This window comes from Vicugna pacos, chromosome 20 (genome assembly GCF_048564905.1).
Source record: "Vicugna pacos chromosome 20, VicPac4, whole genome shotgun sequence".
NCBI lineage: Eukaryota > Metazoa > Chordata > Mammalia > Artiodactyla > Camelidae > Vicugna > Vicugna pacos.
In genome coordinates this window covers 23,119,291-23,134,509 of record NC_133006.1, presented here as the reverse complement: position 1 = coordinate 23,134,509, position 15,219 = coordinate 23,119,291, and the positions used below count along the sequence as shown (strand labels likewise).

Sequence of the window (15,219 nt, the reverse complement as noted above, 5' to 3'; positions counted from 1 at the left end):
TATTATATTTTGTCTCCATCTGTGAAACTTGGCTGCTTGGGCATCAAGCCCCTTAATAATTCTTGTAGAAAATACAATTTTTTAAAGTTATTTTAGTCAGCCTAGGCTGATGTGTCTGCCTCATGTTGTCAGGAGGAGTCATTTATGCTTGGCAAATCTGGAATCAGACCTAGTATCCATTATGTCAGAGATCTCTCTCACACACACACACACACACACACACACACACCCCCAATGCATAGTCACCTTTTACAGCATGTTTCATTTGTGTACTTTTATTTATGTATTGTAGTGCACCCCATTATAGGCTGGAACAATAATTTTCAGGTATAGTTTTCTCAATCATTGAAATTAATTTTATTATTATTAATATTTTTAATAATTTGTTAAACTCCAGGGGATCAACTTTTAACCTTTTAAAAATTTTATTGAAGTACAGTCAATTACAATGTATAAATTTCTGGTGTGCAGCACAATGTCCCAGTCATGCATATACACACATTCATTTTCATATTTTTTCTCATTAATGCTTGTTACAAGATATTGAATATAGTCCCCTGTGCTGTCTGGTTTCACTAAAGCTTTTAATGTGATTCCACTTTGTTTGCTTTAGCATATCATTTTCAGTTCTTTTAAAAATGTATAGTAATTTACACAAGCTCCTTCACTCCTCCAGTCATGTAAGAACATAGTGAGAAAGCCACCTATGAACAAGACTCTCGTCAGACACCCAATCTGCTGGCGTTTTGATCTTGGACTTCTAGCCTTCAGAACTGTGAGAAATAAATGTATAATGCTTACAAGCCACTGGCCTATGGTGTTTCTATTATAGCAGTCTGAACAGACCAAAACTGATTTTGGGATCTGGAGTTTATAATGATCAAATTTAGAATATGTTTTAGACTCTCATTTTTTCAAATCTTTCTTCTGTCCACATGCCTCTCCCTTCAAGGTCTCCAATTACCTTTGTCTTATGCCCCTTTAAAGTTTTCGATCAACTCACGGGTACTCTTTATTTTGTTAATTATTTTCTCCTCTATGTTTCATTTTAGATAGTTTGAATTTCTGTGCCCTCAAGTTCACAAATCATTTATTTCTGCAATGACTAATCTACTGTTAATCATATCCAATAAAATTTTCATCTCACAGATCATACTTTTCATCTCTAGAAGTTCAATTTGGGTCCTTCTTTTAAATGTATATCTCTAGTGAACTTTTTGAACATCCAGAATACAGTTACAATTTCTGTTTTAATATCCTTGTCTATAAAGTTGAACACCTGTATCAGTTCCATGTCAATTTTAATTTATTGATTTTCTGCTCATTATATGTTGTATTTTCCTGCTTCTTTCCTTGCCTGGTAGTTTTTAACTGAACGTTACACATTGTGAATTGTACGGTGTTGATCTTTGCTCTGGGATGAGTTTAAGATACCTGTAAACAATTTGGTTCACTTGACACTTACTTTTAAATTTGTTCATCAATATTGAATCAATTTTTAGTCTAGTGCTAATTATTCCCCATTAATGAGGCAAGGCTTTTCTGGGTACTCTATACAGTGCCCAGTGCATTTAAAAGATTTTCTAGTCTGGCTCGTAGACCACATTCCCTTCTCACCCCTGTTTAAGCACTGGTTACTGCTTCTTCTAATCATTTCCTTTTAATATAATAGATAATTTTGATTGGAGGGAAAAGAAGAAAGGCCTTTCCTTACCTCTGCTAGTGGTCATACTTAGAATCGCCATGAATACAAAGTAGTCATTCTCCTTAGCAACATCTTGGGCAAAGCATTCAAATTTCTCTCTCATAATTCAGTGAGATCCATACCTCGATATGCTCTCATTTGATTCTGGTTTCCCCAGACAGCCATTATGTTGGCGTCATCACGTGTTAGAATTGGATTTTGATTGATATTTACTTTTTCTTTCTCAAATTATCCTTGCATTTAAGAAATAACTTAGCTTGTTATCAAAGTACAGTTTAACTTTTCTCCCTCGGCATTTGAAAACAGCACTCTTTTGTTATTTTTATTCAGTGTTACTGTCAAGAAATCTGAGGTATATCTAAGTTTTATTCCTTGAGCAGTGCCACCAAAGTGTGATCCACAGACCAGTGTATATTTACAACTGTTTCCTACTAGTTCTTTACGAAACAAACACAGAAATAGAGCATTACAAAAATTTAGAGAAATGACAGAAAATATTAGGTAAATTGTATCTAATAATAAAATTACTCCTTGTAATTGTATGCCTTTGTTTTTTATTCACTTCATTATGTTTCCAGTAATTTATTTCAGAAAAGTATGAGTCTGTGATATATAATGCATAACGCAAGAGATATTTACAACAATAACCAAAAGAGAAAAAAAAAAAGATTCTTCTCTGCAGATTGCTTGAGAAACACTGCTTGATGTGATTAGAAATTTTGCTCATGCAGATTCAAGGAGCCTTAAGCCAGGAGTCCTCCTAATCAGTGGCCCTGAGGACATCCATCAGGACTGGAGTCCTAGGGTTTACAGAGAATTTGCTACTGCCTTCATGGTATATAGATTCTTTTTCTGTGTCACTTACTATCATGCAGATGGGGAGAGCCCCATGGATTTAAGTTTGAAGTAAGGATAGAGTGACCCAGAGAAATCGGCCTGAGTGAAGGAGAAGATGTGGGTTCCATCAGTCATGTTATAGAAAGAAATGTCATTGTCCTCATAATCCAAGAATATCACAATCTTTTGTGGACACTCTTCCACCAGAAGCTTTTCTGGGGAAATGTCTGGGCGATAACCGGTGAGAGCACTGTATTCACGTCCTTTCTTCTCTAAGACTCTGTACTTCTTTAGTAGATCACTTTTTAAATCACTCCTCTCTGTGGGCTTCTCATAAATGCCTAGAGTCCATTCATCCGCATCCCCGACATCCACTTCCCAATAGTATCTCCCTGAAGTGAACCCTGTCGCTTTTAGTGCCGTAAGTTTGCAGTCTCCCTGCATGTCTTCTCTGAAGTTCTCTTTTCTCTCTGGGTAAGAATCGTCCTGATGAAAGTTTTCTTGATTTAAAGCCACAGGAGCTGGAATTTTTTTTAAAAAGGAAAGAAAAGGGCCAATATTGTATACTTCAGAGAACTGTTGTACAGGGCAAACCTTAACAAACAGAGCAAACGTGAAAGAACACTGCTCTGAACGTGTGTTGGGGGAGGTGGGTTTGATGTGCTCTCATCTTGAGTTCAAGGCTACTTACCTTCTCTTATCTACACTGTCAGTGTCTCAGCAGAACGCCAGAGTGAGCAGGGGACTTGCAGTATGTATTTGAGAATAGTGTACTATGTTCTCTGCCAATTAGACCTATGTTCCTCAGTTAGTAACAGGCTCCGTGTGAGCTGACCTCTCTGCAAAGAACAGCGCGATTACTCTTGCTGTTTTGAGCACTTTTCACTTAGTTTGCGGTCTCCTCAGCTGAGGGGCTCTATTAATTTCTATTTCAGAACCACGGGGACCCCACAGATGAGAAAGCTGTGTCCATATATGAAAGTAGAAGCGCTAGCAGAATAGCTAATCCTAGAGGTAATTTTCAGTCCAGGCTAATATTATTTTCATGTTCTTCCCTTGCTTGACCAGAACGGTGCCTCTGTCTTTTCAACAAGGAGATGATGTTAGGAAGGAAAAAGAGGGTCTCAGAGGGCAGATTGGAAGGGAGCCAAAAAGATAAATAAAGAACCACTTACCAGGTTGGAACTGTTCCTTTCTCCAATCTGAAAAAAAGTAACATAAATTGAAACTGAGATGGAAGCACCCCCAGGGAATGGAAAGGAGGTAAGACGCTTCCTCCCCTAACTCATCACCTTCTCCGCTCAACACTCTCTTCCTCCTCTAAGCCCCACAAACTCTGGTAGTGTCCAGAAACTACAGGACAAAAAGTATGTCTCCTGTGCTCTATGTCAGGCTAGAAACTATCCCACAATTCAGCCCGAAGCTGGGCCTCATTCTCCAGTCTGAGCCAGGCTGACCTGGGGCAGGGTCTGCTGCTCCACATGCCACTCTACTGTGCTCTCAAGACCTTTATGGACCTCCTCACTGATGTGTTTTTCATTTCATTTCATTTCATTTCATTTATGTTTTTTCCAGCTTATGACGTTCACAGAGTAAAGCATAAGTTTATGACCAAGGCATTTAAACTGACTCATTATTTTGACCTCAATTGTAATCAGATTGTTTATGTTTTTCTCCAGAGACAGATTCCTCATGGGAAATAGAATTGCATCTGTTTCTGCTGCGGCTGTGGTAGAATTACAGGGCTTGTGATTTTATTTAAAGATTGAATACTCTCATTAGAGTCTTAGGACAATAGGCAGGTAAGGACATATCCATAACTCTTGATTGGCGCAGCTCTGTGGCCTCTCACGAAACCGGCCTCCTGTGAGAAGTGTTAGCACTCTGATGCAGAGAATCTGTGAATATGCGAGTCAAGCAGGACATATGAGATCATGTAACCCAGTCTCTTCATCTTAGAGTTAAGGACACTGAGGCCAAGAAAGAGAAAATAGCCCGATTGCTCATCTGTAATTGGTAGAGTTGGAACTAAAACCCAAAGGCCTTCCTTTACACTTTGCTCGCTCCTTTAGAAATATAGGAACTTTTTTCAGCATCTTATAAAGAAAATGCTTAATAGAAACTGCTTAATCAGCTTTAATCCTTGGGAAGAGTTCCTCTGACCTCCTCTTATCTAAGCACTTAACAGGCTGTGTGTAGTTTACTGGCTCCTAGCTTACTTCCCTCAATGGACTTTAAGTTCCATAGGGTCAGAGATAATAGCTTATACCAACATCTAGCACAATGTCTAGCATATAAAAATTGCACACGTATACAGTCAAGGAATGACCTAGTATGTTTCTGAGGTCTAATTCTATATTACACACGCATGCACACCCAGAGTTAGAAAGCCACACAATACATAGACACAGATTTTAGAAGGTATAAAAAATAAGCAACTCCTCCTACCACCAGATAAACACATTTTTGCAAATGATATTAAAATATCTTGGAAGACTGTTTTTCAACTTTTTCAGACATAAACCTTTGTCCCTGTATATTGAATTTTACTTTATTTCAAATAGGTAAAATGAGTAAATTTACAGTTAAAGTATTTTTCCAAGTATTAAATATAAATACATTTTCTGTGTTTTAAACTTTATTTGTAGAATAGAAATGCTGACATAATATAGAGTATTCTTTAGTCTCCCAAATCTTATCAAAATCACTCTGTGTTCTGTGTCTTCCTTCTCCATAGTGGCTGGGCTAACAATTCATGTTGAGTCCTACCCTAGCTGTGTTGTAGAATTTACCTGTCACCAGTTACTTCTCCTTTATCATTAGCTCTGGAAAACAACTGATTATTTGAGCCTCCAAATACAAAATACTACAGAGTGATATCAAATAAATTGTCACAACTTTCACAAGTGTATGTGCGTGTGTGTGTGTGTGTGTGTGTGTGTGTGTTTATGATTCTGCTTATGACGCTCAGACTACCAGGGGCACTTGGAGAGATCAGGGCCAGATGGTTACGTACCAGGATATAGCAAGGCCTTTTTCCAATCTAAAACAGAAAAAATACAGATAAAATAAGATGAGACATTAATCTGGGGTCTCATATTTCTCTTCCTTTCCCTTGTCTCTCTTCTGCTAATCATCATTAAATCTCTTAGTCTTTCTTTTCCTCAAAGGATAGGGAGCTGAGAAATTGTTGGGCATCAGGACATCAGTTAGCATGAGAGTCCCTTACCTTCTTGGTATAATGCCTTTCGCCTTTCTGAAAGAAACAATGTTCAGTGAGAGATCCGGAACAGGTGTGAAAAGCAGAACAAATTCTACACAGGACATGAGAAGAAACAAGACTTACCAAGGTCTGCCTTGAGGTTTTCTGAAAGAGGAAGAGAAATAAAATCCATCAAATTGGGTTTTAGTTGCTCTTGAGTTTGGTGAGCAGCTGAATTAATTCTATTTGGCCATCTCTTATGGGTCCCATTGTTCAGTGGATGAGAAACATCAGCAAACATGTATGTCAAATGCAAAACACCAAGTGCTAAGAAAAGTTACATGGAAAGTTTCGTGGGGCCACACAGGAAGGAATGCCCAGGCTTCATGGGAATTTAAGATTCCTTAGTTATTTCTGAAGCTTATTCTTGAAGCACAAAGGGGAAGAGAAGATAAGGGAAGACATTTCTACAAAGAGAAACAGCAGCCGAGGCTGGGGCACAGAGGCATGAACAGGCTTGGGGCAGACTGGGGGCCTCATGACCCCTGCCCACAGCTCTCCTAACTCCCCACATGGTTTTCTCCTTTCCCTAAGACTTCCAGCTCAGTGGAATTCTTGGTACCCTGTGTTCTGCTTGGGGTTCTTTGGCAATCTTTTATTTCCCCAACCACCCTACGCAGCCTGTATCTGCAAGTTTTCCATAAACCTCTGATTTGACCTGCTGCCCTGATTTACCTTTGACTTCAAGCACCTGTTCCTTTTCTCCCCTCATCTTATCCTTTTCATGAGATTCTTTCTTCCTTTCCATTACTTCTCTTTCTTTGGCTTTATGTTCTCTCCAGCCGGCGTAGCTGATCCCAATGAGGAGAAGCCCCAGCACAGGGAGGGTCCCAGCCAGAGCTGCCTTCCATGGAGACGTCCTGGGGAAGAAGGCCTCTGACGCAGGCATGTGGAGACACGGTGAGAGACTGCCCCCTCTCCAAGGGCCTGCCGGCCCTCCGTGCCCTTCACACAGCCCAGCTCTGCCTTGGGGTTTGTGCCTTACTGACCTGGGAGGAAGACGGCCGACACTCTCTCCTGGCCGGAGAGGGTGTTCTGGATGGAGCAGGTCACGTTGCCCGCAGAGCTATCTGTGACCACAAGAGATGCCTCCACATGGAACAGCCCATCTCCATCCTGGGTCTGAGACTCAGAGAGGGATGGCAGCTTCATTCCCGCCATGCCGCTCCACTGCACCCTGGGTTTGGGGAACCAGCCACCCGAGGAGCACAGAACTCGGATCCCGCCATCCTCGGGGCCCCTCATGTGAACGTGAGGGGCAGAGCCCACGCCTGAGGAGAGAAGGCATGTGCCTGAGGCCTGAGGTCCTTGAGGGCTCAGGAGTCCCTGGGGCGGAAGGCCTAACTGCCCCTCACCAGGCTGATGAGAAAACGGAAACTCAGAGTTCAAGAAACTGCTCACAGCCAGTGCTAGGCTTAATTGTGATTCAGTTTTTAAATCAACTTAATGCCTTTGCACTTTACATGGACTGATAGCTCTGGGGTCATTCCAAAAGAGAAAAGAACAGGGACAATTACAGTCAGAAAAAAGGAGTTTAATTCTATTAAGTTGTCTTTCCCTACTGATTGAGAAAAAGAATATTTGAAGGTGTCAGTACCTATCTGAATTCATATAGTTAACTAATTTCTGAGATCTTTTTGGATATCAAAATATCCTCAGAAATATTTCCTTCTTTGTTTAAAAGCAAAGAGTGTATAGTCTTATCCTCACCATACAGTTTAGGAAATCGACATTCTACAAGGTAAAGTTGTATATCAACACGTGGACGCTCACAAGAAATGCCAGGTTAAGAGGGCTCTCATCTTCCCTTTTTGCTCTACACCGTGACATACACTGTGTGCTAAGTTAACATACCTACAACACGCAGCTCCACAGTGGCTTCTTGGGAGATGCGACCATCGTTAAAATGACACCAATACTGGCCATCATCAGAGGCACGGATGTTTTGGATCAGCAGGGCCACAGCCCCTTTGCCGATGGAGTCCCCCACCAACTCTGTCCTGCCACGGTACTCCAGCATTTGCTCCCCGTCTTGTTCCTGTCCATTCTGGTACACAAGCACAGCGGGGGAGAGCTGGGCTCGGTACCACCGGATCTGCATGTGGGCGGCATTCTGCTCAGGGGACAGCTGGCAGGGCAGGGTGGCATCTGCCCCTAGCAACACCATGATGGGCTGAGCTGGTCCCTTTACAGAAAACCCGGACACTGCATGAAAATCAGAGACAGATGGGGGAATGAGTGAGGGAGATGAGATGATACACCCACCTCCATTTCTTTATTTAGAGACTCAAACAGTTCTTTTTTTAATTATTCCTTTTTTTAATCCTTTTTTTTTAATTGAAGTACAGTCAATTACAATGTGTCAATTTCTGGTGTGCAGCACAATGTCCCAGCCATACATATACGTACATACATTTGTTTTCATATTCTAGTTCTTTCTTATTTGTATTATTTTCCAAAAAACAGTTACATATTATATTTTATAACCTAACTTCCTCAGCTGTATTCCCCAGAGGTAGCAACTGTGATATTTTGGCATTTGAGAAGACGTGTGTTTTCTATACATTTACAAACAGTATTTATATGTAAATTATGTAAATCCTATGTAAAAGAGATTTCTTGAGAATTAAACGTGGCAGTGTGACATTAAGCAAGTTTCCCTTTTTTGGTGGGAGGAGAATGGAAGGTACTTCTCTCCTCACTCATCCCTTTGTCTCCCACTGCTCTGCTCCTAGGAGGGTAAGTAGACATTTCTGACCTTGAGATTTAGGTTACTGTGCGTTGGGGGTTAGGCAGGATTAATGGCGTTTTATCCCAAAATGAAAAGCAGTATTTATAAAGTGAGGTAGACCTTTTTAAAAAAGTAACTATGAAGGCTTGAAATCATAGAGAATTTTTTTTTCATAAAAATTATTTTCTTGAGAGGAGTGCAGGACTTGGAGATCAGTGGCTCCAGGTGTTGAGGCAGGTCAGGCCTTGGCTGGATTCCCCAGGGAAAGGAAGGAGGATGCTGTAGACCAAAATGAGACTTTGTCTGAATTATAAAATATGCTCCTTTCTCAAGTAACTTACAATCATCTGCTTGAAAATGACTTTAGTATAGAAATCCACGATGTTTAAGAGGAAATGGTAACCCCTGGGCAGGACTTGCCTTGGCTTGCACTGGCAGAGGGCCAGGATATTGTGGATCTGTGAAAGGTCAGGGATTTTAGGCCTGCAAATGCAGTGACTCTGAGCTGGGAAGAGTTCAGAGAGGCGTGGCTGTGTGAGTGCCCACGTGTACTGAGCACACATGGCAAGAGCACATGAGCTTAGAGGAAGGTGCCTGTGGCCAGTCTGTCCCAGAGAGTGTGGATCAGGCCATCCGGGCAAAGAACGTGACATCGGCCATTCTGCTGGACTGAAGCCAAGGTCCCCCTTCTTTTCCATTCCTGTATAAAACCCAGGGTATTGGTATAACTAACAGATATACGTCCTTAGCTAAGTGATACAGAGCTATTGGCCACTCATGTTAAATGAGCCCTTTAATTTGAGAAAAGATATTTGACATTACTTAGAGGTACATGCAGTGGAAAAACTTCATTCTGTTTCACATAAATGGGATCATTATACACCAATTTCTTCAACAAGGAACTTGCAACTATTTTAGTACATGTAGCCAGCTCTACTGATTGTTTTGGGTACTGCCTACACCATCGTGTTTGAGCTTTTCCTATACTGGTGACTATTGCTTCCAATTTAGTGTTACTACAAACAGCCCTGCAATAAACATTTTAAACATACATGTATATAAACACAGACAGCTTTTCTTTAGGGTAAATTATTATAGAATTGCTGAGTCAACATATATGAAAATTAAATATTTTGATACTTACTGCCTAATCTACTTCAAATTTAGGAGACAATAACAGAAAAGTGTCATTATTGTGACCTCGTAGTTGGTTTCTCTTCAAACCTGGAGTCTGAACACTTTATCTTGAGGAGCCCTTTTATTTTATGAAGGAAGGACTTGTGTTCCAGGAATAATAAATCATTTGTCCAAGATTGTAACCAGATAGTGCCCAGTGATCCTGAGTCCAAATTCTTTGCACTGAAACTTGGGTTTTTTTGGCAGTGTAAACATTACAAAGTATATTTTAATGAACAGTTACATCAGATTTCAACAGGCTGAAATCACTTATATTCAATAAAGATTTAGATAAATATTACAGCTGACTTTTGTGAAGTCAGATCAAAGGAGTAAGGGATGTTGATATGAAGGAGATTACTCCCACCCTTGAAGCCTCTTGTTGGCTGCAGATGCAGCCACAGTTTCCCCAGATATAACTGCCTTTGAGAGGGTGCGGAATTGTGACTGATGGACTCATTATATGAGAAGAGCCACTGCAAACAAACCAAAAAATGAAATGCATGAGGGAGACCACTGACCTGCGGAGCACCACGTGGACATCTGGAGAAGGAGGAGAGTGGGGAGAAAGCCAGCAGAGAAGAAACAGGGAACACCCACCATCTTCTTCAGAGCAGAAAGTGGAGCACACTGGAGGCACCAAATGTTCATTCTGACAACGAGGTACTCTGTAGGAGAAGGTGGCGAGAAGCCAGGCAAGTGAAAGTTCTTAGGGAAGAAAAAACTCCCCTGTTCAAAGGCATACTTTTAGACACAGTTTTTGGTATGTTTTCCCTCACAGACCTTAAGACAAATACCACCAACTTCCACCCTTCCCAATGGGTTTTTTTTTTTTCTTTCCTCTTTTTTTTTTCTGAAAACTAACCGTTTCCCCAGCAGGTGTAGAAATCTGTAAAACGTTCTCTGGTGTCCCGTGGGCTCTCTTGCTTCTGTGTGGATTCACCTTCTCAGCAGGGCTCTCTTGAAATTGAAGCCCCTGAGTTCAAAGTTGAGAAATGAAGTCAGACACAAAATGGGTCCACTCCTCTCAGCCAAGCTACTTTCCTCCTTCATTCATTCATTCATTCATTCCTACATACATTTATTTACTTATTTTGACCACAAATACTCTTGTGGCTTAACTCCTTAAAGGGAAGGGAGTTTTCTCACCACATGACCCAGAACCCAAGCCCTTCTTTTTTCAGGACCCACATGTCCCACAAACACACCTGCACATCACCACACATTTCTCTCTCACCATCCAGATGAGCCAGGGGGTTTCTCAGAGGCTCCTGGGCAGCTCAGTGCCTCTACAAGGCCTGGCTCCAGAGACAGTTTGCACCTCGTTGTACTTGTGGTCAGCGTCCAAGAGTGTGTGCAGCTGCAGGGGCTGGAAACAGCAGGCTTCTAATCCGACTCTGGATTGGGAAAATATTCTTAGGAAGGGGAACAAACAAGGCTGCCAAGAGGCACTCGCACTTGAATGCTTCTCCTAGAATGGGCTCAAGGAGAAGATCACAACCTGCCTCCAGTGAAGTTCTAGTTACTTCGAAAGCGGAAGTAAAAAAGGTCATCCCAGGGGACTTTGGACTGGGCTGAGCTATAGAATGGCAGGAACTCTGAAGTTGTTTCGGTCGAAAATGCTCAGTGTAGGTCCTTCCTGCCACCTGTAAAGGGCTGAAATCACGTGATTCAGGGAGAAGGAATCATCTTCCTGTATATTCAGGTTGGTTGGTCATCCAAACGTTCAACTCGAATTTGGAGAATGAGCCCAAGAGAAGCACGCTTCCTCCTACCACACCGCCGCTGGCATCGGAAGCCGCGTGCAGAGCTGCACAGGGGCAAAGTCAGAGGTCGCAAATGGAAGGTTCTGTGCTCCGGGAAACTTACAGCTGTATTTCGAAAACCTTAGTGTTCCCAAAAGTAGAATAGATATAACAACACAGTTGTCAGTGCCAGATACAGAATGGCCAAAAGGCATTTTCTTTCCCTTTCACACTCTTTCCAAATTTAATTAGTGTTTCTTCATGTCACACAGGTTTACAGATAATCAGGGACACAGACAGCAATTGCATAAATATTCTTGTGAAAGCCCCTAACTGTCTGGCCAAGCAAAGACCAAGATCCTAAATAAATATTCTTTACAAACAGTGGGGATCCATTTGCTTTTTTTAAGAAATAAAAAGTATTGAGATATAATTCACGTACAATGGAATGCATGGTTTTAAAACATGCATTTCTATGAGTTTTCACAAATGCTTGCACTCATGTCACCACCACCTTGATCAAAATATGCATGATTTTGGTCTCTTGAAAATTTCCCTCATGCCCATCATCAGTCAGTCCATTCCGGGAAAAACAAACAATATCTGATATAAATCATCATCGCTTAGTCCTAGCTATTCTAAAATTTCAAAAACAACAAAATGGAGTCATAGAGTATGTGTGCTTTTGCGTTTGGCTTCTTTGGCTAAAAAAGAAAATGGTTTTTTTGAGATTCAACCACGTTATGTGTATCAATACATTTTAAATTTTTTATTGCTGAATAATGTCGCATTGTTTGAATATAGGACAATCTATTCTGCAGTTCTCTTTGGGGCTGCCTCCCCATCCCATGCAGGCCCTTCTCCTTCTATTCAAGTTCTTTCACACCATGCTGGGCAGCCCTCCACCTCCTCCCTAAGGCCCTCCTGTCTCATTTGGAGTCTGATACCCACCTAATGGTTAGGTCTAAATACTGAGGAGTGGGAAGGGAAAACTGAAGGAGAAAAGGATGGGCTGAAGACACGACTTGCCTCTTCTGTTTACTTGGAAGTGTATGGTATATGTTTGCATGTGTATTCTATCTCAAAATGGAAACACATTAATATACATTTCCAACAAAGCTTGAAAAATTAAGAAAAAACGAGCTTGAAAAATTTATATACATGTCTTGGACATTTTCCCCAATTACAGAGAATTGTTTGAGTAAAGCCAATTAATCTGTAGAAAACATTTTGAGGGAATTATACTGAATACATACCAGTGTTTGTGTGTTTAAGAGAGAAAGGTAAAGGGGGCGGGGAGGAGAGAGAGAGAGAACTACAAGGTATTATTGATTTCAAAGAGCAGTTTTTAAAACAGTGTGAACAAAATGACCTTATTTGTTTAAGAAAGATCAAAGGATAGACATCAAAATCACAGGAAAATAATGGTAAGGTATATATTTCTTACTGGCACAAGTGTGGGTGTTTCTATTATTTTTGCTTATCTCTAATTTTTAGATTTCTCTAACATAAAAAAGTAAAGAATATCATGTGTATATAAAGATTTGTAATCCAAATATAAAGTGTATTAGGAAGGATTCACTCATAGGAGATGCAGGATTGGGAAAACAATCAGCATTCTTGGGAATGAAAAATTGGCTTAAAGTAGAAAACAAATAGAAGTGTCACATATCAGAGTAGCCAATGCTGAAGATCAAAACTTTGGGCTAGAAAAAAATAGAGTTATTATATTCTCTCAGAATATGGTACGTTAAATCAAAGAGATAAAATTGAGGAAATATAAGTTAAGCATAATAAATCCAACACTTCAACATCCACCTAGTATGTTTTCCAAAATGGAAAGGAGATTAGGGACAAGAATCAGAAAAAAGGGCACTTCATAAAAAGTTGGACTATTGCAGAAAAAAAAGAGTCATTTATACATGAATTCTTGTAAAGCACAGTGGAGGAAGGGGTTAGATAAGTTTCACACTGGGTCATTCTGTTAATCCTAAGTGGATTTCTACTAATCAAAAAATAAGAGAAATTATTGGATCTCACCAAGTCATTAAGCAAAAGATTTGATGTAGCATAGTTGTTATATTATTTAAAACCTCTGTGACTTCATTTACATGTTCTAGAATGATTCTGTTCATTTCTGATTAATTATGATTTAAAAAATTTTTGAGTTCCCAACTGATTTTTGCATTTTTAAATTCCGCTATGTTTTTAGAACCATGCAATCCTTGAAAGTTACATGTTCTTAACGAACACCCTTATCTGCAGAGGAAACCTTGTTTCTTTTAATGATTTCTGTCTGAATGTTATTTTTATTTTAATTTTAATATTGTCATACGTAAAGTTTTGTTAGAATGTGTCTGGTTTATATCTGTTTATTGCTTCTTTTCCTATGTCTCCTACAAACCATACATAGTTGTTCAATCTCAGGTGCAGAATTTCAAAAATATAAATTAGAGCTTTCTTAATTCTTTCAGGCTTTAACTTGGAGTGTCTTTCTGTCATTCTAAGCAAGAAAAACAAATATTCTAGAACTCAAAGGATCTGAGGGATCTTCAAAACAAAAATGAATTCTGTAGACCCAGGACAGCAAAATCATCCTTGCCTCTCATTGTTTACAGTATGGAAGGAGGATGAATGTTTTTGGAGAACCATTTGGGGACTTTCATACTATTTTTCTGCCATCCTGGTTGCGATGGATGTAACCCAGATATCAGTGGGGGAAATTTCTACGTCTGAGAGAAGATACGAATGGGCCGTGTCTTTTCAATTCCCTGTCTAATGGAATGAGGGGCCTAACTGGGAGATGAAAATTTATTATCAGAATGGCAGATATATTGAGGTGAATTCAACAAAACATCAAAATAAAAATTGCCAACACTTATAAAGAATGTAAAAATTACTGACGCTCTTCTAAGTGCTTCACATCTATTAATTTATGTAATCCTTAGGATAGGTACTACTATTGAACCCATTGTCAGATGAGGAAACTGAGGCACGGAGAGTTTATGTAACTTGCTCAAAACTTTGAGCTTATAAGTAGTCTTACCAGGATTTTTAACTCAGGCCATCGAGTTCTAATATTTATGCTATTAACTTGGAAAATCTACTTCAGAGAGAAAGAAATCGCTTGTTTTTGATCCTCTCCTTGTAAGTATGTAATTATTAGATGAGTTTATTATTCATGCCTGGTCAAAGTTCTCTTTCCTTACTTTATTTTACTTTCAATTTTGAACATGTCTGCCTAGCAGACAAGAAGCACACTGCTGAGTGGTTCCTGAGTAGGGGCCATCTTTCTTCCCTTCAGAAAGAGTTTTCTGAAACACTTTTAATAACCACCTAAAGCTTCCTGGGGGCTCCAAGGTTTCCAACGTCTGATATTCCCTCGGCATCTTGGAGACCCGCAGGCAGCCGCGAGAGGGTGACCTGGAGGAACGGCGGAGAGTGCATCTTCCCGGTGCCTGCGGCAGTGAGGGGGAGAAGTTCCAGGATGCCTTCGTCCCTGTAAGAAGAACTCAGAAGATGTGAGTGGGGCAAGAGGGTGAGTGAGGGAATCTGGGCAAGGACACTGGGGGTTGACAGGGCAAGCTGAGTTACATCTGCTCCTTCATCATATAGGAACCTTGGGGAGAAAGTTTGCGGGGCCAGAGTAACATTTGTGCTAAAGCCATCTCTCTCAGTGGCTGCTTGTTCGCTGCCTTTCCTCTGTGTTCACATCCATTGAATAAAATGTTCTTGAGTTTAGAGATCTTGTGGTCAGCTTTAT

At 40.4% G+C, this 15,219-nt stretch overlaps 1 protein-coding gene across 1 annotated transcript; it reads right to left on the bottom strand.

Moving 5' to 3' along the window:
- Nucleotides 1-2,572: 2,572 nt before the first annotated feature.
- Nucleotides 2,573-10,362, bottom strand: LOC116284688 (butyrophilin-like protein 1). Its single transcript, XM_072944701.1, has 9 exons — nucleotides 10,233-10,362; nucleotides 7,659-8,009; nucleotides 6,794-7,075; nucleotides 6,480-6,680; nucleotides 5,889-5,909; nucleotides 5,772-5,798; nucleotides 5,559-5,585; nucleotides 3,718-3,744; nucleotides 2,573-3,063 (listed from the first exon to the last, which is right to left on the bottom strand). Exons 1-9 carry the CDS (start codon nucleotides 10,360-10,362, stop codon nucleotides 2,573-2,575), a joined length of 1,557 nt encoding a protein of 518 aa, XP_072800802.1.
- Between the last annotated feature and the right edge of the window lie 4,857 nt (nucleotides 10,363-15,219).